The following is a 20,870-nucleotide window of genomic DNA, read 5'->3' as shown; positions in this document are numbered from 1 at the left end:
AAGTGAAAGCGTCTATATTTGTAGCGTCAACCCAATGAAGCCGTGAGCAATAAACAATGTGACATTGTAGCATCTTTTCCATGCGCAATACACACCCACGTTGGCCACAGCCATACATTGCAATTATATTCACATTACACATAGGGCCATATAGTATCAAATGTGCCAGCATTCAAACGCGCGACACCGTCTGTTGTATATTGAGGTGCATGGTCGGTTCGACAACACGGAGTCATGCGCCTTTATACGCTACATTTTCCATGCCTATAAAAATCCACGATATGTGAACAGGAACGACTAAGCGCAATTCATATGGGTACAATATTATATTCCTCAGACCTCATACCTAAACATATATATTGCCAGGTAAATGTAAATGTGATGTCTCCACAAGTCGGCTATACCTAATCCATTCGGATACAGCTGAAAGCTCCCTCTCGACATCAGCAGTTACATTACCTAGATTAGACGTCACCCAGTTGTTCTGATGTCGCGTGTTTACACATCCTGAATGTTGCAAGTGGTGCTCAAGTATACTCTGCAATGATATAATAGGTTATATAATAGGATGATGCTCTGCTAAGTACATTTTGATAGGCGCAAATACATAACATAAACAAAAATGCGTACCTATACCTACTTGGCATTGAGCTCGGTGCCTCCCCGTGTAATGCGCATTGATTTTGCTGATGCACGAGCATATTTGATGGATAATTGATTCACATTGGCAGCATTAAATGATTAGATACTGTCCCATTTTAAAGGTTGATTTACAAACAGCTCTTTACAGGCATACAGGCAAAGATGATTCCCTTCATCCCTTCAGCGCACGTTTTCTGTTAGATGCAGGTGATGCCATATTTTAGACGTTCGTCCACAATTTCTGGAAGATGCATCTTGTGCCGTGTTTTAGACGCTCGTTCACAGTTCGGGGATGATTTACCCATGCGTCGCCCTATTTTAAACACTCGTTCACAGCTTCTAGTAGATGTACGTGATATACCCAATTTGAGGCGCTTATTCACATCTTCTGGTAAATGTAGGTACTTGCTGCCCTTTGTGAGACACCCGTTCACAGTTTCTGGTAGATGTAGGTGATGCCCTGTTTGACGCCCTGGAAGTAGCGGTCGGTGACGTAGCGGTCGACACGGTGCCACAGTCCGCGCTGCTCCAGCCGGTCCATGTGCGGCTCCAGCTGGTGGAACTCAGCCACCGTCACCAGGTACTCGAAACGCAGCGAGTTGATGACGTAGCCGCCTACAGGGGAGCCGTACGTACTGTCAGCGGGGTCACACGCATCTATTCTAAACCAAATCATTCATTTTAATTCATTTAAGTTAAATTAGATATAAAGGTATTCTGTCTTGAGTGCGAGAAAAGCCGCTGACATCTGTCTAAATCTCACCCGGCTTGCATATGCGAATCGCTTCATCCAGGGCAGTCAGCGGAAGATGTCCTTTGACGAAGCCAGCGGAAATCGTCACAGCGTCATAAGTGTTTTCCTTTATGTCCAACGGCTTAGATTCATCCACGATCTCCTAAAACGGAACAATATTGACGCGTCAGTGCTCGCACGTACAGACTAGTTAGGCTGATCCGTTCGCCGAAAATTTCCCCGCTCGTGTCGTTGAATGACTGTGTTCGCTGTAATGTCGACAGTCGTTGAGATTGTGACGCTTGGCCCTCGAACGACAAGCATGCAGTAACGAATGATATCGTTGATTTGTTGACATAGGTGACTCAGGTCACACAGCTGACCCAGGTCACATAGATGACTGACGGGCAGTTGGCACTCAGGGCACTCACAACTGACCGTTTACCTATTTACTGCGTTCCGGCGCAGCTCGGCGCGGCAGGGCTCCGCTCCCCGCGCACCAATAGCCACATTTCACTGCCGCTGTGGACATACGAGGCGCACACTGTGGAGAACGGAGCGCACACTGTGGAGAACGGAGCGCACACTGTGGAGTGTAGACATATACGGAGCCGAGCGCACAGTGTGGAACACAGAGCGCATGTGGACTGGAGTGGACAGTGTGGACACAGAACACGCACAGTGGATTGTGGACATATGTCCACATACTTCGTATGTGGACCTACTTCGTATGTACGAAGTACAATCCATCTAATGCATGGTATGAGCCGCATCTTACAAGGTCATAAATTAGTTTTCTTTTCTCTCTCTCTCTCTCTCTCTCTCTCTCTCTCTCTCTCTCTCTCTCTCTCTCTCTCTCTCTCTCTCTCTCTCTCTCTCTCTCTCTCTATCTATCTCTCCCTCTCTCTCCCTCTCTCTCTATATCTCTCTCTCCCTCTCTCTCTCTCTTTCTCTCTTCCTTCCTCAATCTCTCTCTGTTTTCCTCTCTTCGATTGTTGGTCAATGTTGGAAATGAGACAATCACCTTTTATTAACATTTTAAATCACCTTCAGTTATCAAGCTAACAGTACTGTCCTCAATTATAAAGCGTCATTGGTCTCCAATAAGGCATTGACATAAAGAGATAAAGATCGCATTTCGACGGTTAAATTAACTATCGTTAAAAATAAATTGCCATTTTAGATAGAATTTATAAGAATGATATTTAATTGAATGATCGGATTGGATGAATCGGATGAAATAAAGGCGTCTCTCATGACACATTACACTGCGAAAGGTAAACTAAATGCATCGAATTCAACATTTTCATGTCTTTATTAGAGCATCTATACATTGTGCATGTTTATATAAATGTACTAACGAGATTCAGGCCGGTTCAGGAGTCGGGACAGTAGCGAATGGAAGCTCTGACGTTGCCTCAAGCCGTTCCTGAAATAGGTCGTGTCACCCCAAGATTAGGCATTTAGCTCCCTAAAGCATTGAGCATCAGCACGTTAATATATTAGGCGGAGTAAAAAAATACATCACTACAGTTCGACTTCATGGAATTGCATTAGGTATAACCTGTTTTGTGTAACCTTCCCTATATTTCAAGAATATTTTACACATAACTAGCATACGCTATTGACAAACACCTACGTGTGCTCGCTTTCCCTCGTTGAATGTGTGACTTACATTGAAGATGTGCCGGTAGACGCCCCGGGACCGGGCTATGCGGGCCATCTGACTGGAGGCGTCCAAACCGTCAATGTGGCGCACACCAGCATCGTGGAGCTGTCCAACGACAGGGGGTGACACGTGTCAGAAATGACACAGGTGATACCTACATGTGTCAGACATGGCACGAGTGGCATGTGTGTCAGAAATGACACGTAATGTTAGAAGGTAGACTCACGGACCAAAAATAATTCAACTTTAGACCATAGCGGCGTGGTATTCACTCGTAACCACCGTGACCATCAAGCTAAACACCTGACTAAGGCCAAGTATAGTCGACTACAGAATGATGCTCCACTCCTCAGAAGCTATCAGTTGACCGGAGCGCTAAGTTGTGCCGTTTATCACGCAATTAAGCGTGTCGATTGTGAGCATTGGGACAAAGCTATAATTTGTGAACTCAGCCCGTGTGACGCGGTACAGCCTACTACTCCAGGCAAATAATTGCCTGTGAAAAGTGGAACATCATTCTGTAGTCGACTATACATTCTAAAAACGGCCAAAACGTAAACTGTTTTCATGCATGCCAACAGCGGTCGGCTCCCGTAACATGAACCACAGCTTTGCCCGAGAGTACTGACACGACCATTACGGTATATGCAGATGTTTTTACAATCGGCCTTCAATGCTACAGTAAACAACCCGGGATCAAGGCGGTCTGCTCCGGGGGCGTTATACGAGCGCTGCTGTCATCGGTGACGAGAACCGAACCTGGCTGTCGTCAGTTGGTGGTGGTCGGGGGTTCGTCAATGGGCCCACAGTCGCTAACGCAGTGCTGGAAAGTTACCGGCCGGGAGGGCTGAGTAGGTCATTGCCTGAACTGCTGACAGCAGTTACAAATTCCTAGACTTCTGAAATGTATGTTTTCTTATCTACCTACTGTTGATATTATAGCGTGCCTGCCTTAACCCGCGCCCTGATGGGGTCTGCCGAGCAACGCGGTCTGATGGGGGGGGGGCATTTTGGCCCCCCCTAAAATCTCGAGAACCACGCAACATAGCGACAAGCGGTAAACGGCGTTGGATAGCCCCAACGGAGAACTACCTTGTGACCCAATTTCATTGACCTCGGTTAAACCGATGACGTCACAGGTCAGGTCAAAGGTCGAATTTTCACCGTTTACAGGCATTTCAAGAAGTGCGTTGTAAAATCGTGTAAAATGCATTTCATTGAAAATCATCGATGGGGAAATGTTCTTCAAACACATATTTTGCTATTTGAGGTCACTGATACCAGGTCAGGTCACAGAGGTCAGGTCACTGGGGGGTCACAATATGAAAGTGTCGTGTGATACATGTTTTATGGTCCATTTTACATGACAAATGCGATTATGTGGGTCAGGCAGACTTTTGGGCCAGCTTAGGTCACGTTTTGGTCAAGGTCAGGTCAAGGTCAGGTCAAGGTCAGGTCAAATTAGGTCAAATTTCAAAGTTGATATTTTTGCATAAAATGGGTATCGATTCGATGCAGCTCGTCACGGGGAGTTCAATGGTGGTCTTTGTTTTGCGCTACGAGGTCTAGAATTGCTAACAATTGAGTTCAAAAATTTGACGTCATCAATTTTTAACAGTTTTTTCGCTATAACTTGGCCAAAAAAAGAGGTATCGATCTCAAATTTGGTATGTATATCGAAGAGCGCAGGGACTATCACATATATTCCGTTTTTTTCGAAATTCGAAAATTTTTGGATTTTTTTCAGTTTTTCTAAAAAATCAATTTTTTTGATTTTTGGGGGTCAAAATCCAAAACATTTCGAAAATCCGAGATAGCAGTTTTGTAGCGCCGTGTTTTCTCTACACAACCACATAAAGAACTTTAAAATTGCTTGTTAACTGTAGAATTGGTGAGCGTTTCAAGATGTCATGTTTTTTGCTCATTTTTACTCGAACATGACCTCAGTTTGACCTCAATAACTCCTGACCTGAGGTGACCTGTGACTTGAAATTGTGTGTGAAGGTGTCAAATTGATGCCCGGTAAGGTACCCAAAATTTGGCGGCGCTGCGCGCCGCCGTTTTCTCGCTATTTAAGAAAAACCACAGGGGGGGGGCCAAAATGCCCCCCCCCCCATCAGGGCGCGGGAATAGTGCTTCGGTAGAGGCTAGATACATGGCTTGTAAATAACATATCCTATTACTCTAATAATGCGGTTTTTGATACTACAGTTGCATACAGGCTGCCAACGTCAGGTTGTAACAAAAAGGTGCTAAATGGGTCATGCGACTTTCAGGAATGTAAACTTGATCAATATATTTTCCTTTTGGAAATCTTTAGACGGATAAGTGAAACCTATTGGCTCCTTACATGAGCCAATAGGTTTCATGGGCCTACTAGCCACATGATTCTTTTTTAACCTGCATAAGAAGTGAACAATTATCTTCGAGCATCCAGCTTTCCTGTCCCGCTGCCCGCCGAAGAACCGTGTTGGCGTTGCCTGTCTTACTGTCGGCCGAAAAACCGTATCACCGCCTTCATCTGTCCCGCTCTCCGCCGGGGAAACGTCTTCACCTACCTGTCAAATTGTTCGCAGAGGAATCTTGTTACCGTGTTCACCTGTCCTCTCCTCTCCTCCGAAGAACCGTCTTACCGTTTTCACCTGTTCCACTGTCCGCTGAGGAACCGTGCTGCCGTCTTCACCTGCCCCGCTGTCTGAAGAGTTACCACTTTCACCTGCACTACTGTCTGCCGAGAAACCGTGTTACCGTCTTCACCCATCCCATCGTTCATCGAGGAACCGTCTTCACCTGTCCCACTGTCCGTTGAGGAACCATGCTGCCGTCTTCATCTGTCCTACTGTCTGCCGAGGAACCGTCTTCACCTGTCGATCTGACCGCTGAAGAACCGTCTATCCTGTCGACCTGACCACTGAGGAACTGTTCTCACCTGTCGAGCTGAAGGAATAAGAAGCCGTCCTCATCCTGTTCATTATCGATATGAACGAATGAGTAAGGGACCGTGCATAGTAAGGGACCTTAGTCCCTATCACTTATCGATCTGACCGACAAAAGAAGTCACGATCTTACTCGTCCATCATGCCGTGGCTGAACTGAAAAAAGCTTTGCCTTGTTCACCATGCGACCATCAAAAAGCCCCAAGACCAAAGCGTGATCACACTTACCTGTCTTAGGTCCCCGGAGCTCATCCAATAATAACGGAGCCTCTCGATACCAGTTAATACCAGTTTGCACCGGAGCTGCACAGCTCGCCTTACCAGTTTTTACTGGTTTGCAGTGCTGTCAACAATGCTGTGTTTATCGAGCTGCTAAGTCGTGCCCTTCCCGCGGCCTCCCCAACTGCGGATAAGAGTGCACACACACTTGGTGCGACAGAACCCTGTGCTGGTGCGCTAGACCCGTCGGCCGTCACCCACTGACCCTTTGTCCGACGAGGCCGGTGCCGGAGGCGAGATCCATGACCTGCAGCTGATCGCGGGCGATGACGCCGTCGGCAGGATACAGACGAAGCACGGCCTCTGCCACCAGCCGCGGCGCGTCGAAGTCGTTACTGACGAAATACTGAAACGAGCGCGTCGAAGTCGTTATTGACAAAGCATCTACTGAAAGTTGAAACAGTACACAGTACACACTACTTACACAGTTGTCAGCAGCCAGGGCAGGCATGTATTGATGTTCTGCGCCACGCCGGGGGAGTCCTGTACCATAGCATGGGCTTTTCTACGCCTTGAGAACATGGTGGTTACACGTACATAGATTCATAGAGTTGCCCCCTCTTTATTTCTGCGACGATATCGTCGCAACGCGAAGAGATAGAGAGACGAAACTTTGCACACATCTTTTTGAATACCTAGCCAAGGTTGCGTTCAAATTCAAATTGGTGTCGATCCCATTTGAAATGACGTCACAGTGACGTCAGAAGTCAAATTATAGATTTGCGACTCTCAGTTTCCTCACGATATATCCGATACATGAGACCGAATATAAAGGACCGATTATTGGTCAGGAACAAGTTGGAAGTGTGCTTAGATATTTTAGGATGACAGCAGGTGCTGTCTATGTAGTTCATTTACAGTTGAGTTCCATGCTCAGCGACGTCAGAAACGGTCCATATCGGAAAACGACAAAACTTTCACGTTCACGATTCACGTTCTTAGCTTATCATGTTTCGGAGATATTCCACAAAACGTAAAGGGGGCAGCTTTATGCCCCCCCGCGGCTCGAGAGCCACGACATTACTTTTGGCAGCATCGTGTTCCTCTCTTCGAGACACGTCTATTTTTTAACCTTAAAAGGTCATTTTGAAAATTTGACTTCAAGTCAAGGTCATGACCTGACCGGAAAGGGCCATGCTGCATATCAGTCGATTCGTATTGTCGAGCTGAACACAGCTGACGCATTTTCACCTCTCTAGCACGTCTCTATCAAAAGTTATAGCCAAAAACTGCTGGTGACCGTTCATGACCTGAGATGACGTCAGGGACGCACAGAGGGGTCACAGGTGCATTTTTTTCCGATTCAGTGTGTGATATTTGCCTATGAACCGATGTTTGAGAGCGTTTTGAACGACATTCGTCCAAAAGAGGTGCATTGCAATTTTCTCCCATTGACTTACCTATAATGGAGAGGTCGCAAAATTGACCTGACCATAGGTCACATATATAAAATCCGAGACACACATTTTATACATACTGTTACTCATATCAATCGCTGATGTTTCAAAGTGATCGTTCAGTCGGTGTAGCTATACATAGAGAGCCTTTGGACTTTTTCTGAGGTAAGGTCACTTGACGTGACGTGGTGACCTGACCTTGAACGACCCGGGTCTGAAATATTCACAACTTGTGCGGAAATGATGTATGAACAGGTGTACCAAAAACGCACCGCCGTTTTTGAGATATTCGCGAAAAAACTAAGGGAAATCTTAATCCAAGATAACAGTTCGCTAGCCCTGTGTAGTCCTTCCATGCAAAAAATTGCATCTAGCTTAGAAGCTGAGCTCTTGAAAAAGATTGCCGTAGTTCAATGTTTTGCGTCAAAATTATCCAAACATGACGTCATTCTGACGTCATTTACGGCCGACCTATGGTAGCTACGAAATTTGTATTTGGATGCAAGGTGTCAAATTAATGCAGCGGAAGGCACTGTAATTTTCATCTTGATACGTCCAGTGGTTTAGAAGATATTGCAGAAAAACGAGAGGGAGGCTCTGTAGAGCCCCCAGTCGTACGTGGGGTCGGGGATGTGAACAACGAACATGATGACATAAAATATGTCGTTTTCTTAAAAAAAACGGATTTTACTGTTGCTAATATTGATGTGAGATTTCGATTAGAGTTAGATTCTACAAAATGTGTTCATGTACAGAAAGAGCGAATGGCGGTGCCAAACACTCCGCACTTCAGGCTGTTTTTGCAGCCAAACGGCGGCGCGTGCCGTGCGGGTTGCCTACCTCACAGTGACAGAGCTGGCGGAGTTCCCGCAGCCACAGTTCCGCTGCATAGTTTTCCGTGTGTTTTCGTTATGAGGGACCAAATCATAGGTGATTAGCTCCCGCCCTCAGTGGTACGGGGTTTCATTTAGGTGCCTGACTGATATTATTTCTCGCTGAGCTTATCAACAACATCGAATGCAAAATATCATTCAGCATTTGCAGAAAGAACCAATGTTCCCGTCGGAGTTCAAGAAATCTACCTACCTGATTACATTATTAGCAAAGCTGCCTCAAATGCCTAAAAGTCCCGTTTGTAGCCGCTCAGCTAATAGAGCGACTCACCTGTTCGTATGTGTCGGCAGTCTGGTCGTACTGCTGCAGCACCTCCTCGAAGCTGCCGCAGTGGATGAGCTGGTGGACCAGCTCCTTCTCTCCAGCCACGTCCTGCACGCCGCTGGTCGACATCGCGAGCTCCTCGGGTCGGGTCGGGTCGAGGAGGTGCTGAACCGGACCGGGGACTGCCGACGGCTCGAGTGGTGCGCGGGGGCACGCCCGGTCCCGTTTGTACCCGGCTGTCCGGGGCTGGGGGCGGGAGGACACGAGGCGCCCAGATGACGGCGCATCTGGGCCACAGCAGCCAGCCGACTCTGGTGGTCTGGTGTGGCCGGTGATAGAGCTGACCGGTGCGGTGGGTGTGGGGTGCAGAGCCACTCACCAATAAACAAGGCAGTCTGGCTATGTTAACCTTGTGGAATGTTACAAGCAGTACCTAATTAAAATTCTTTTGTTTTGTTTTTGTAGTTATGAGCATAATTTGTAAATTATTGAGAGCTTATATTTCATAGAGCATAACCTTGAATGTGTGAATTGATGTTTTGAGCAGAGTTTTGGAAAGGTCAACGAGCGAAAAAAAAAAATCAAGTAAGCACGTGTAGGGCATGACTTTGACCCTTACAATGTCGACTCCCTCCATTACCGCAAACCATCCAATTCGAGAACCTCATGTAAAGAGTTCCACGAAGCGACTCGAAACCAGGCTCTTTCTCACCACTGCACCGGGTGCCTACTTCTACACTCAGAAAACACTTTGAGAACATTTTTGAATAAGGGCTCATATGAGTGCCAAAACAGGGCTCAAATCTGTATGATTTTAAAATCGGTATCAGTTAGGCGCCCTTTTCGGGCTCAAAGTACATTAGCCCCGAAAGCGGCTTCAGTTCGTCTTCCTTTTCGGGCTCAATTCGAGCTGCGTTTTAGGGCTCCATACGACATTCCGCCATTCCCATTCCGTCTTTTGCTGTTTTCAGTGCCATGTGTTGGTGTACCTACCGCCGTGATTTCAAAATGAATGGTAAGTTATTAGTTATCAGTTATCGCTATCTTTTAGAAAAAATCAAGATGTTGATGCTCATGCCATTTTAATCCCTTATCAATTAAAATTGTGGTGGCATTTGTTCAGAAAAGGTCTGATCTACAATTGTGGCGCCGTTGATACGAATACGCACGGGGCCCTGTTTCACCGCCCGACGCTGCGCGCGCTGCAGCGCGCTGGGAGCTGAGGCACGCCCCTGACGTCACTCGAATGACGTTGCGTGCGATCCGTTAGCTTATGGTAAATCGCGTTTGGAACAGAGACCTTGAAAAACCTAGTACCCATTGAACAGAAGTTTGAGTGCGAATACTGCTAGCGTGCGGATGGTGCTGGCGCTGCGGTGCTAGCGTTTTGCGATGACGTCATAGCGTAGCGTCAGAGGGAAGTTTGTTGATATTGCCATGGAAACCCAACGCGCCGACGCGCGCAGCGCACTGCAGCGCTCCGCCGTGAAACAGGGCCCGGGTTTGATTATTCGTTTTTCTTGTATTTGCGCCACATGAAAGCATCATATCTGGATTCAGGATGTCAAATAGTGTAAGAATGTGCAAAATTTTTGTCTGGTTCTTCGTGATGATGTGATTGAAGCAATGCTTTCAAGGGTAGGTAAGGATTTTGTTACTTGTTCGTAATGGTTATCTTGATGCTCAACTAAAATTAATCCTAACCTTGCCTACTAACCTATTAAGTTAAACTTAGTACCAATACCTACCAACCTACAACCTATTTGGATCTTTCATATACTTATAACATGCTGCTGCTTCTGCTAACATGCTGCGGAATGCTGGTTGACATGATGGAATGCTGGTATCACAGTGTTCCATGTTTCAGAATTTTAGGTGAATAACCACACATGATGGGGAAAATATTTTCATCCTAAAAATATGACAAGTGGCTTTATTTCATCTTTGCTAAAAAAATATGTCAAAAGTTTGATTCAACAGCCAGCTGCCAGGTTACGCATGACTTGACAGTTGATGCATCTACTCTACATCATTTCATTTCAGATCCTGTGAAGGTTCTGACAAAATCTGAGGTAAAAAATGGCATTATGCAGTTTTGCGGAAAGACTAAATCTATCTCATTTTGTCTTCAGATTTTTTTTTTGTTGGGACACCCAATTGAAATCCAATTTTAGAACACTGTGACACCATGCCTGTGTGCCAAGTAAGAGGAAGGGTCTACAAGTATACATCAAGATAACCAATTATGGACAAGTTGAGACTTGAGTCATGAGCTCTTATTTGTGGTTACAATACCTTCAACTGCATGATTTTGCACAACTTCCATACAGGCATCCAGACTGGAAAAGGTTCAAGTCCATACTTATTCTGGTGCTTGAATATGGCAGTTCAAAGATGGAAGGCATATGATGCTACAAAATGAAAAAAGTAATTCAACTTACAAAAAATAGGTATTCATATCTATCCTAAACTAAACTAACCTAAACTTACCTAACCTAATCCAACCCAACCCAACCACCCCAACCAGCCCAGCCCAGCCCAACCCAGCCCAGCCCAGCCCAGCCCAGCCCAGCCCAGCCCAGCCCAGCCCAGCCCAACCCAACCCAAAACCTACAGTCTAAAACCTAGAGCTAAAACCTGCAGCCCAAACTGGAAAACATCCATATGGTACGCCGGACGCCCGTGAAGCCGTCATGCGCCGAAGTTCGGCGCAAGCTATTTCGCAATTTGCGCTGAAATTTCTGCATTATTTGCGCCGAAGGTTAGTGCCCTTTTGCGTCAAAATTAAGCCACTTATACAAAAAGCACGTTTACATCTGCTGGCCAAGGTTTTATAAACCAGACAGAACGCTCTGGGCCTTAACCACTCCTGACTCCCATGTTTGAGCGTCCAAATTAGTTGATGTTTCCATGGAAGCTGAATACCACAATACGTGTAGCGCACTGTAGCATCGTGCCGTGAAATAAGGCTCGGGACGGAAGTTCCGGGGTCACAATAATTGGTGTGGCGGTGTTGTCGCGGCCGCGGCTGGCGGGCGCCAGCAAGGGGTTTAAGTTTACGACACCACTCTTGTTTCAGGAGAGGTGTCAGCGATTCGAGACTACTTGGGCATGCGGGCAGCGGGGTCGGCGTGGCTGCCTGCGGCTGCGGCCACACATCTTGGCGTCCTGGAGGCGGAGATGCTGATGGTGGCATGAGTCATCACTGGCTGCCCGATTTCCATGCTCCAAGACTCGCCGTGAGGGCCGAGGCGGGCGTCGTGCCGATGGAGAGATGAGGAGGGATGCGCTGGCATCGCGCCTACTGGCGAAGGCGCTCTCCCTCCCGTCGGAGGACCCGCCGCGTCGTGGCGGAAGCCCCCCCCCCCCCCAACCGTGACTGAAGTCAGTGACCGGCTGGAGAGAGCGCGGGGGAGCGGTGTGGGACCACTGGAGTGGCGCTGCCCGCCGAGGCGCGCTTATCCACGAGACTGCCCCCGTAGACGCCAACAGACGGCGTCACGGTCCACCTGGACCGGCTGCCGATCGCGGCGTCCGCGACAGCGAGGAGGAGTGCTGCGGAGGCGTGCCTGGGAGCGCTCCCCCAGCGTGCGACGTGGGCCTGGGTCAACGGGTCTGCGACCGGGGGAGTAATAGGAAGGCGGCGCTGGGGTCCTCACCGAGCACCCAGACAGTACAACATTGGTACTGCGGGAGGCGGCGGGGAGGATTTGCTCCAGTTACCGATCTGAGATGGTGGCGCTCAAGACGGCAAAGCAACATCTCCTGGAGCACCCGTCCTTCGAGGAAGACCCCATAATCATTTGCTCCGACTCGCAGGCGTCGCTGGCGACGCCACGAGGTGGACAAGTGGCCCAGACACCCCCCCCCCCCTCATCCCCTAGGTGCCGCCATCTGGGAGTATATGATGGCCCTAGTGGCTGTAGGGGGCCGAAGAATCCACCATAGAAGGAGGGCGGCGATAGCCCGATTAAGCTGGGCGTCCAGTAGAGCCTCGGCTCTATCATGGGCATTGGGCAAGGACTCTGCGAGCACCCCCGTCTCCTCCATCTTCGACGGCACTCCAGTCAGAAAGCTGTCCCCACCCGAGTTTCCCAGCAGCATGGGCCACATGAAACCGAACAGCGCCGAGCCGCTCGACGCTGAGGACCAGGCGAGAGTAACAGTGAAAAGGTGAAACGCTCGAAACGGCGCGCGCCGCCGGCCGAGGGCGCCGAGCCGGCCCAGGCCGGCTGCGGGTCAAACAGAAGCCGTCTCCGCGGCGGCCGCCCAGTGACAGCGACTCGGACTGACGTCGAGGCACCGCTGCCGCCTCCGCCGACCAACCCGCCGCCCAGCAAGGGCAGTTTGAAGGCGGCTGCGCCGGTGAAGGTGGCGCGGCCTGGCAGGGGCCGCGGCCGGCCCACTCCCAGCTACCCGTCCCGCGAGGTGCTCAGTACCACCGACTCGTCCGATTCTGAGGCAGCGCCGGCGGCGGGCCGCCGCCAGCAGTGACGACGACCGGCTGGCGGCGTTCGCGCGGGACTTGTCCGACTCCTGGTACTCGGACTTGCCGCCCAAACTGGACGCCGGCGGCGTGAGCACCAGCAACGCCAATAAAAAGTCCACCTTCATCCGGCTCTTCTCGCACCGTGTCAAAAGGACTACGCCGCGCGGCCGGCCGGCCAACTCGAATGAGCGCAGCGAAGGGCACACGTCCCCGACGGCGGCACTGGCGCCTCCCGCCGCGCCGCTGCCGGCGTTGCTGGCAACGCCGATCCAGGCCCATCGATTTCTACTGTTTTGTTGCCTACGTGCCGCTGCCGCCGCTCAGCCAGCACAATGGCGTGCCGGTGTTGCGCTGTCGGATCGAAAAGCGGCTCGTGCAGCGGACGGACGGGTGCGGCCCGCGCGATGAGCCGCCGCCGCACACCGAGCTGCGCCGCGCGGACGTGAAGGTGGAGCTGGCAGCGGCCTGCTCAGTCCCCTCAACGGCGTCGACCGGCTCTCCGGCGATTTGCGGTCAGAAACGCCGCCGCTTCTGGGACCCTGCACCCTGGGACCAAGGTGTCAGAGCGCGGCGCTGCCCGTGAGACGTTAAGTTAGCACAGGCAATGTCGTCTGCACTCCTTGCAGTTCATGTTGAATACACAACCATGTTGCGAAGTAATAGGCGCCGGGTTTTTCAGTTCATATAACTTTTTCCCTGGCTATTACACCCCACAACCGAACACTGACACCTTGCACAAGTATGACTGTGTGTATGAATGTTAATAAATACATGAACCAATGTTGTGTTTTCGGTTCCAGTACCTTCTTTGGGCACCTCGGCAACAAGTAAGTAATTCGTTAGCTTTGCCACACCTAAGATAGGCTCCCACGTTGTTATTTGCTCCCGGGTTAACATAAACCGGTTTAACGTAACTTTTGCATCCCGGCCAAAATTGCCGGGTTAACTGTCCCACCGCTCGAGACTGGCGCTAGGCTGGCCGAGCAAAAAAAAAAGTTTGTCCGCGGCTTCGTCTTATTCGCAGCTGCTGGACACGGGGAGGGGGAAGGAGGGGCTGCATCGGACGAAAAGCGATGAGGTGAGCCCTATTATTGGCTTCACCACACAATTTGAGCCCTCAAACTGGATTCAGGTGAGCTCGAAAATGGGGATCGGGCTGAAAACTGGTTTCATAGTGAGACTAGTTTTAAAGCTTGACACCGATAATGGGTACTGACTGAGCTCTGTTTCTGCGATCAATGATATACCGATTAAAGGGATCGGGTTGAGCCCTCAAACTGGATTCAGGTGAGCCCGAAAATGGGGATCGGGCTGAAAACTGGTTTCATAGTGAGACTAGTTTTAAAGCTTGACACCGATAATGGGTACTGACTGAGCTCTGTTTCTGCGATCAATGATACCGATTTAAGGGATCGTATGATCCCATGTGGCGTTGCTCAGAAAGTATTCTCGAAATGTGCTGTCTGTTTTGAATATGGTACATTAGCCCGAAAACTGGTCTCTGAGACCGAAAATGGGGACACTGTTTTCTCAGTGTACTATTATACATAAAGTGGCGGATTAGGTGCCTTCAAACGGAAGAAATGCTTAGGTGCGATGCAATATAAATACACTAAAAAAACTATGTGGTATAAATGAACCACTAGTGGCTTTCACTCGCTAGCGTCGTTCCGTATGTGAGACATGTCAGACAATGGTTTGTGTCGTCACCTTCCGCATACCACCTGCAGCACAACCAGTGGATTTATTTTGCCACTTCACAAGCGATATGTTACGAAGCAGTGTTCGCCACGGGCCGGGCCAGCCCAACGGGCCATGGGCCGGGCTGGGCTACGGGCTGGGCCGGGCCCCCAAATATCATTAGTTAACGGGCTATGGACGGGCCGGGCCAAGAGCTTTGTGGACTATGGGTTTTGCGACTAATGTCAATTTAAGAAAATTTGGAAACTGATGCAAACAAAACCCACTGGGAAAATACTAAAACTAAACCAAATTTAAGCAATGTGAAAGAAAACCTACTTCATATTGAATTTTGGGAATCTTGAGAATTATCCAATATCACATCATGTCACACATAGGAGGGTTTTCATAAAAATTCCGAAACCAAAAAGATCAGAGAATCTCTAGCATCATTAGTTTGTTAATAAAAGTTGAAATGTAGTTATCAGAATAACTTACTTAGCACTACAACTCCAAAAACTAAGAAGCCACTCAACAATGATGGGCTACAGGGCTACATTAAGTTTAACACTTATATATGGCGATAGTGAGACAATTCCAACACAGTCTTTTTTCCTTCACCGACGGCTTTCTAACGAACAGAACCTTAAAAGGATACTCGCGAAACACACTGTAAGTAACGTTGAATTCTACAGAGTATTTCGCGATGAAAGCTTCCTTAAATGTCCATAAATTTGTCAAAATAAATCACAACAACAACAACCCGGCCCCTTCTCAACAAAATTTACGATCATGGCGCCCATGGCGCTATGTTTATGTGGCGGCATCTATAGGTGGTAGTATACACCAAGATTACTTTACTTCTCGTATACACAACAGTATATCAAATAAATACGTTTTTTAAGTTAGTATCAAGCTGAAAAACAAAATGAAACAAATAGAAAATAAAACCAAGATCACGAAGTCTGAAAACTCGAACGAAAAACAAAATAAGAACTTGATTATATATGTTTTATTATACAATTGGTCAGAATCGCTACCTGCCGCAGCTGCGACAATCAAGAAGTGTTCGCTCAATTTCAATTGATGATGATGATGCGTAAAAGTCGCAAAAGTACCAAATGACATTTCAAACTTACCATGTTTTCTGCTTACGCTGCTAGCGATATCCATATCTTGAAAAGAGCCTAACATAAAATAGCAAGGAAAGCAGCAGATAGTTGTCCACAGAGATTCGGTTGACACGTGGGCATGAATTGAAAATAGATTAAATCAGTTTTGCTGATAAATGGATGGATTTTCTCTTTTGTGGAAGACAGTGCTAAAGCTAGTGTCACCTATTCTGTATGCTTTCTCAGGCTTTTGATATTGCAGCATCAATGGAGTGAATTTAACAGCAAGGTCAATCCCAGACATGAGACAGATTCATCAATTCCCATAAGTCAAGCTTTTTTTCTGCTGGTAAGTGCTGGGAAGTATAGAGTAAGTTGCAAATACTTCCTTCAAGTATGCATTAGAGTCACCAATTATGCATGATAATGTTCACACACATCAGCTTGCAAGATAACTTTACTCATAGAATGTGGTTAATATAATGTTAACTTTTTATAGGTGTGTAATCATGACCTAATTGACTGAGGTGCTTGCTGTTACTGTTAAAATTTGTGCCATAGGTACTTGAAATGATTATATTCATTGAAAAGAAGGGAGTCATGATTGTCATGTTAATATTCATGCAATTTGAATTGTTCTCAAAATAGTGTAATCAATCATGCTTATTATAGCAATAGTTTAAGACAATAACTAGATTGCTATTTTTGACGGGCCGGGCCGGGCTGGGCTTGGACATTTTGCCAAGAGCGGGCTACGGGCTGGGCCGGGCTCTGAACCCATGGGCCCGGGCCGGGCTGGGCTGGGGATTTTGGGGCCCGTGGCGAACACTGTTACGAAGCCACATCGTCAACAAAACGGCATCTGCCCAAAACAAAACAATGGCTTTATCAACAAACACTGAAGAAAACCCTAGCGATCAGCAGCGAAGAACGCTAGTGGGTGGGGTCGCAGGGGCGGGGTTCGAAGAAGGCGGGGGTCGCAAGGTTCTCAGAGCAGGGTATGACGAAACAGCACTGCACTCAGCGTAACGGCAGGGGTCGTAGGGGATGCGTTGATGAATTAGCACTACTCTCAGCACGGTTGACGCCTGACGACACCTCGGGGAACTGGGTGGTCTACCCTGGCGGGAAAGTGGGACCCGGCTCGACCGTCTAACTATGACGGACAGAATCATTCATCCCACATTTGTCTCCTAAGTCCTACCTCAAGATGGTCGCCCAGCGCCGTAAAACCGGTCCGCGTATAGTGACTTAGTGAATTTGTTCAGTGACGTTTGTCGCTGCAGAATTCTTATCTCCATTATTCTGTGCTTCTTCGTCACCTTTCACCTGCTGACCCGTTTCGTCCGGTGTCTGCTGCTGCTTCTCTTGGTTTTCAAGCTGTTTCGTCTGTTTTTCCTGTTCTTGTCCTTGCTGTTGATCCTGCTCTTGTTGCTCGTGCTGCTGAATATCCATTTTCTCCTCGACCGCCGATCCCTGCGCGGTGACCTGACCGCTCTCCGAGGTCACGCTGCTCTGCGAGGTCACGCTGACCTCTGACGTCACGCTGACCTCGGAGCGGGTCACCTGGGTGGTCCGAGCGCGCGAGCGTCGCTCCGTCTCTGCCCAGTCCCACTCGGCCGTCCACTCGTTCTCCGAACGCTCCCGGACCTGCTGGGACAGTCGATCAGGTTAGGGCAGTCACCGTTAAATTATTTAAAAAAAAGAAACTGTAGAACAATGGAAAAACCATCAGCCACTGCACGCTTACCTAAAATTGGCCTAGAATTTCCCGTGCGCATTTACACATAGCCAAAACTACGAGGGTATCATAGATGACTGTTTTCGCGTCGTGATGGTCATGACATACCTATTACCTACAATCTACCTAGACGAAAAACGCAAAATGTTCGCACCTGAATTTCCGTTTCTTTGATCTCCACTTGTTTTCCAGGATCCTGCATGGGGAAGCTGGGAGCGCTGGGCTGCGGCGGCTGCTCCTCAGACGGCTCCGGCTCCGGCTCCGGCTCCGGAGTCGATGGGGGCTCGGAGGGCTCTGCCCAGTCGGTTGGCTCCAGAGTGGGCAGCTCGGCAGATTGGTGCCGGCGGCGAGCCGCAGCAGGCGACTCGTCTGAAAAAACGGAACCGTTCCCACCGTCCGATCGGTTCTGTTTCCATCAGTGAAAGACACTTTAAACATTAAGTGTAAATTAAGATCGTCGAAATCTGCGGTATTTTTTGTGATGCAATTAAGTGAGCGTGGTACCAGTTTTGATAAAAAGATAAACATGCTTTCGGAAAAAGGAGTTGGTAAGTGCCTTTTAGAGAACTGAACTAAATTTGAATCATACAAATATCAATGAATCCTCGGGTACTGAATAGCCCCGATTCGTGGTTTCTCCTGAGCGTTAACTCATGCACCTGCCACAAATCTACTATCGGGCCTGTTACCTGGCGTGTGACGCGTCTCGGGCTCGGAGCACCGGCGGCTCGGAGGGCCCTGCGCGTGGTGGCGGTGCTCAGCCTCGCGCTCCCACACCTGAAGCATCAGCTGACGGCGGGCGGTGCGGCGTGCTTCCTCAGCCTCGGCATCCTCAGCGGCCTCCTGGCCGGGGTCAGAGGTCAACCATGGGTTAGGGGTCAGCATCCTTAGCCGCCTCCTGGCCGGGGTCAGAGGTCAACCATGGGTTAGGGGTCAGCATCCTTAGCCGCCTCCTGGCCGGGGTCAGAGGTCAGCCACGGCGCGGGGTCAGCGTCCTTAGCCGCCTCCTGGCCGGGGTCAGAGGTCAACCATGGGTTAGGGGTCAGCATCCTTAGCCGCCTCCTGGCCGGGGTCAGAGGTCAGCCAGAGCACAGGGGTCAGACCGGGGTCAGCGGGTCGGGACGGCGGCCGTTAGAGGATATTTGTTTGGATGGCATAAAGGCAAGGTCGTTTGGATTAAAGAGGTGATGTGTGCGCCATGAATTGATGAGTGTCTGAAAGATATCGCGGCTGACCTAGTTGGGTGTCATTCAACCGTTTAATAAATTTTCCATTCTCCCATTCTTCCAGCATTCCATTTTTACATTTTCCCTGCTAACTGCATGTCAAAAGACATGCAGTTTTTTTTGTACGGTTAGATATAGCTTGCCTATCAACCCCTCAGATGAATCGCCAAAACGGACCTCTCTTTTTTAGGAAACTCCCTATAACCCAACAACCATTCCTCAAAAATGCGAGGACGATCTCAAACTAATAGCGTCATTATGTGTGCCACTTCCTGTACCAGTTATTCGAGACGTATAAACATGTAAATGTTATGCCACGTGTGCCACACGGCTGCAAAGTGCAATGTAATACAGGAAGTGCTAAGACTAGCAGGTATTTTGGTGTGTACACAAAAGCACATCGTAAGCATTGACTATCTGCATTTGTCCGCCAAACAAATAACTGCTGAAGCGACCCCTTTGGCCCTCTGCAGATCGTGGGGGGCTGCTTCCTCCGTTTATAGAGTCAACTACACCGTGTACTTACATCCATATAGTGTGGTGGGGGGAGGGGCTTCAAATGTTTGTAGAGCTAGCTGTAGGTACTGAAGGGGCGAGCTGCTTATACCGTCTGTAGGATGTTCTGTACTGTGTGGGGCGGGGTCCCACCGTTTGTAGGGCGCGCTGCACGAGCAGCTCCTCTGAAGCGGACAGCTGCAGCTGGGAGCGAGCTGTCGGCGACAGCAGCGCCGACTGGCGGCGGAGCAGGGACAGCAGCCGCCGCCACCGGCTGACCGACCTGCCAGCCGACCGCGGCGGGTCAACACGCGGCTCATAGCCTCTACACGGGACTGACACTCTAGGACTAAAGCTCCTCCGTGTAACTCTTCAGTGCGTAGCGCTAAAAGCGTTAAGATTAAAACACGAGAGGCAAAAAAGATGGAGGGGATTGCCTTGCGTTCTGCAAGGCTAACCAGCAATTGCTCGTTGTCAAGCAATGCAAAACTGACCGGGTCCTAAAGCAAAAGGTGATCGCAAAATCCGATAGACGTTCTTACTTGATCTGTGAATCAAGCCACTTATTGACTTCAGCGTCGGCACTATCCTTATCTTCCGTCTCGTCCGCAACCGGGACATCTCGCGGAATCGCTGCTGTAATGATGCGCATCACTCTTCACACATATAGACTGCATTTACGTCCTACCATTGACTAATAAATGATGATATGTTTCGGGTTTGTTAAGTTTGCAAAGTTGTAAGTTGCAACGAGATCGAAATTAAGGATTATTACCTATACCTACTTGGTTATCACAAAGTGACGTGTACTTCCTAATGTTTTAGCAATGATGAATGTACAATTTCGTTAAATTATTCGCTAGAAGAGCCAATTAATTGAAACTTGAAAAGAGGAATGAAGCAATAAAAAGGCACATAAGATTCGTAAGCGAGTGAACACTTCTGGACATTATTAGTCGACTATTGGACAATGGACGTCATCCGACCTCTCACTGATCCAGAAGTCGCTCTCGGAGGGTCGTCCGTCAGTTCCGGTAAAATTGGCCGCCGTCCGACTGCCGGAGTGACGCCATCCTCCTCGCAGGTGTTATAGAGTAGGTGCTGGACCAGCCGCTCGTGTCGTCGCTAAGAAATCGTTTTTTTAGTAAGAAAAAAAAGACGTTTTGGGAGGACATCGTGAAATTAGAAGTCTCTAGCACAGTAGAATAGGATTTGGTGAACATAGCTTTTAATATTATACTTAAGTAGGTACTCATACCTACATATTTTGCATTAGGAGCCATTAGGAACCATAGTTGAACGTAGGTATTACA

General features: G+C 48.7%; 2 protein-coding genes across 7 annotated transcripts; both read right to left on the bottom strand.

Moving 5' to 3' along the window:
* Positions 1 to 280: 280 nt before the first annotated feature.
* Positions 281 to 18,150, bottom strand: LOC122370601 (methyltransferase-like protein 27). 6 transcript variants are annotated; one of them, XM_043346324.1, is made up of 7 exons: positions 17,991 to 18,150; positions 17,300 to 17,745; positions 8,821 to 9,060; positions 6,465 to 6,605; positions 3,051 to 3,149; positions 1,406 to 1,538; positions 281 to 1,257 (listed from the first exon to the last, which is right to left on the bottom strand). In XM_043346324.1, the coding sequence occupies exons 3-7, from the start codon at positions 8,941 to 8,943 to the stop codon at positions 1,073 to 1,075; spliced, it is 681 nt and encodes a 226-aa protein (XP_043202259.1). In that variant the 5' UTR covers positions 8,944 to 9,060; positions 17,300 to 17,745; positions 17,991 to 18,150; the 3' UTR covers positions 281 to 1,072. The 6 variants fall into 6 exon arrangements, with proteins under 6 accessions (XP_043202259.1, XP_043202261.1, XP_043202257.1 ...); XM_043346326.1 differs by lacking the exons at positions 17,300 to 17,745; positions 17,991 to 18,150 and adding an exon at positions 15,735 to 15,756; XM_043346322.1 differs by lacking the exons at positions 17,300 to 17,745; positions 17,991 to 18,150 and adding an exon at positions 15,735 to 15,751 and having other exon boundaries at positions 8,821 to 9,331.
* LOC122370591 (putative uncharacterized protein DDB_G0294196) lies at positions 17,006 to 20,840 on the bottom strand. Its single transcript, XM_043346295.1, has 7 exons — positions 20,820 to 20,840; positions 20,544 to 20,682; positions 20,100 to 20,193; positions 19,711 to 19,840; positions 18,500 to 18,679; positions 17,418 to 17,745; positions 17,006 to 17,028 (listed from the first exon to the last, which is right to left on the bottom strand). The coding sequence occupies exons 1-7, from the start codon at positions 20,838 to 20,840 to the stop codon at positions 17,006 to 17,008; spliced, it is 915 nt and encodes a 304-aa protein (XP_043202230.1).
* Between the last annotated feature and the right edge of the window lie 30 nt (positions 20,841 to 20,870).

Source organism: Amphibalanus amphitrite, unplaced genomic scaffold, assembly GCF_019059575.1.
Source record: "Amphibalanus amphitrite isolate SeventyFive unplaced genomic scaffold, NRLGWU_Aamphi_draft 001148F_arrow, whole genome shotgun sequence".
Classification (NCBI taxonomy): domain Eukaryota; kingdom Metazoa; phylum Arthropoda; class Thecostraca; order Balanomorpha; family Balanidae; genus Amphibalanus; species Amphibalanus amphitrite.
This window is presented reverse-complemented; position numbering and strand designations above follow the sequence as displayed.

What these genes read in the sequence shown, in the direction of transcription:
- LOC122370601 (XM_043346324.1), bottom strand. Translation starts at nt 8,943, where the DNA reads ATGTCGACCAGCGGCGTGCAGGACGTGGCTGGAGAGAAGGAGCTGGTC. An exon ending in CCGGCCTCGTCGGACAAAGG is followed by an intron (nt 3,150 to 6,464) that starts GTCAGTGGGTGA and finishes GTCGTTGGACAG; the next exon opens with CTCCACGATGCTGGTGTGCG. An exon ending in TCTACCGGCACATCTTCAAT is followed by an intron (nt 1,539 to 3,050) that starts GTAAGTCACACA and finishes GTTCCGTTTTAG; the next exon opens with GAGATCGTGGATGAATCTAA.
- LOC122370591 (XM_043346295.1), bottom strand. Translation starts at nt 20,840, where the DNA reads ATGGCTCCTAATGCAAAATAT. An exon ending in TGGCTCCTAATGCAAAATAT is followed by an intron (nt 20,683 to 20,819) that starts GTAGGTATGAGT and finishes ACGATTTCTTAG; the next exon opens with CGACGACACGAGCGGCTGGT. An exon ending in TGGCTTGATTCACAGATCAA is followed by an intron (nt 19,841 to 20,099) that starts GTAAGAACGTCT and finishes GTCGGCTGGCAG; the next exon opens with GTCGGTCAGCCGGTGGCGGC.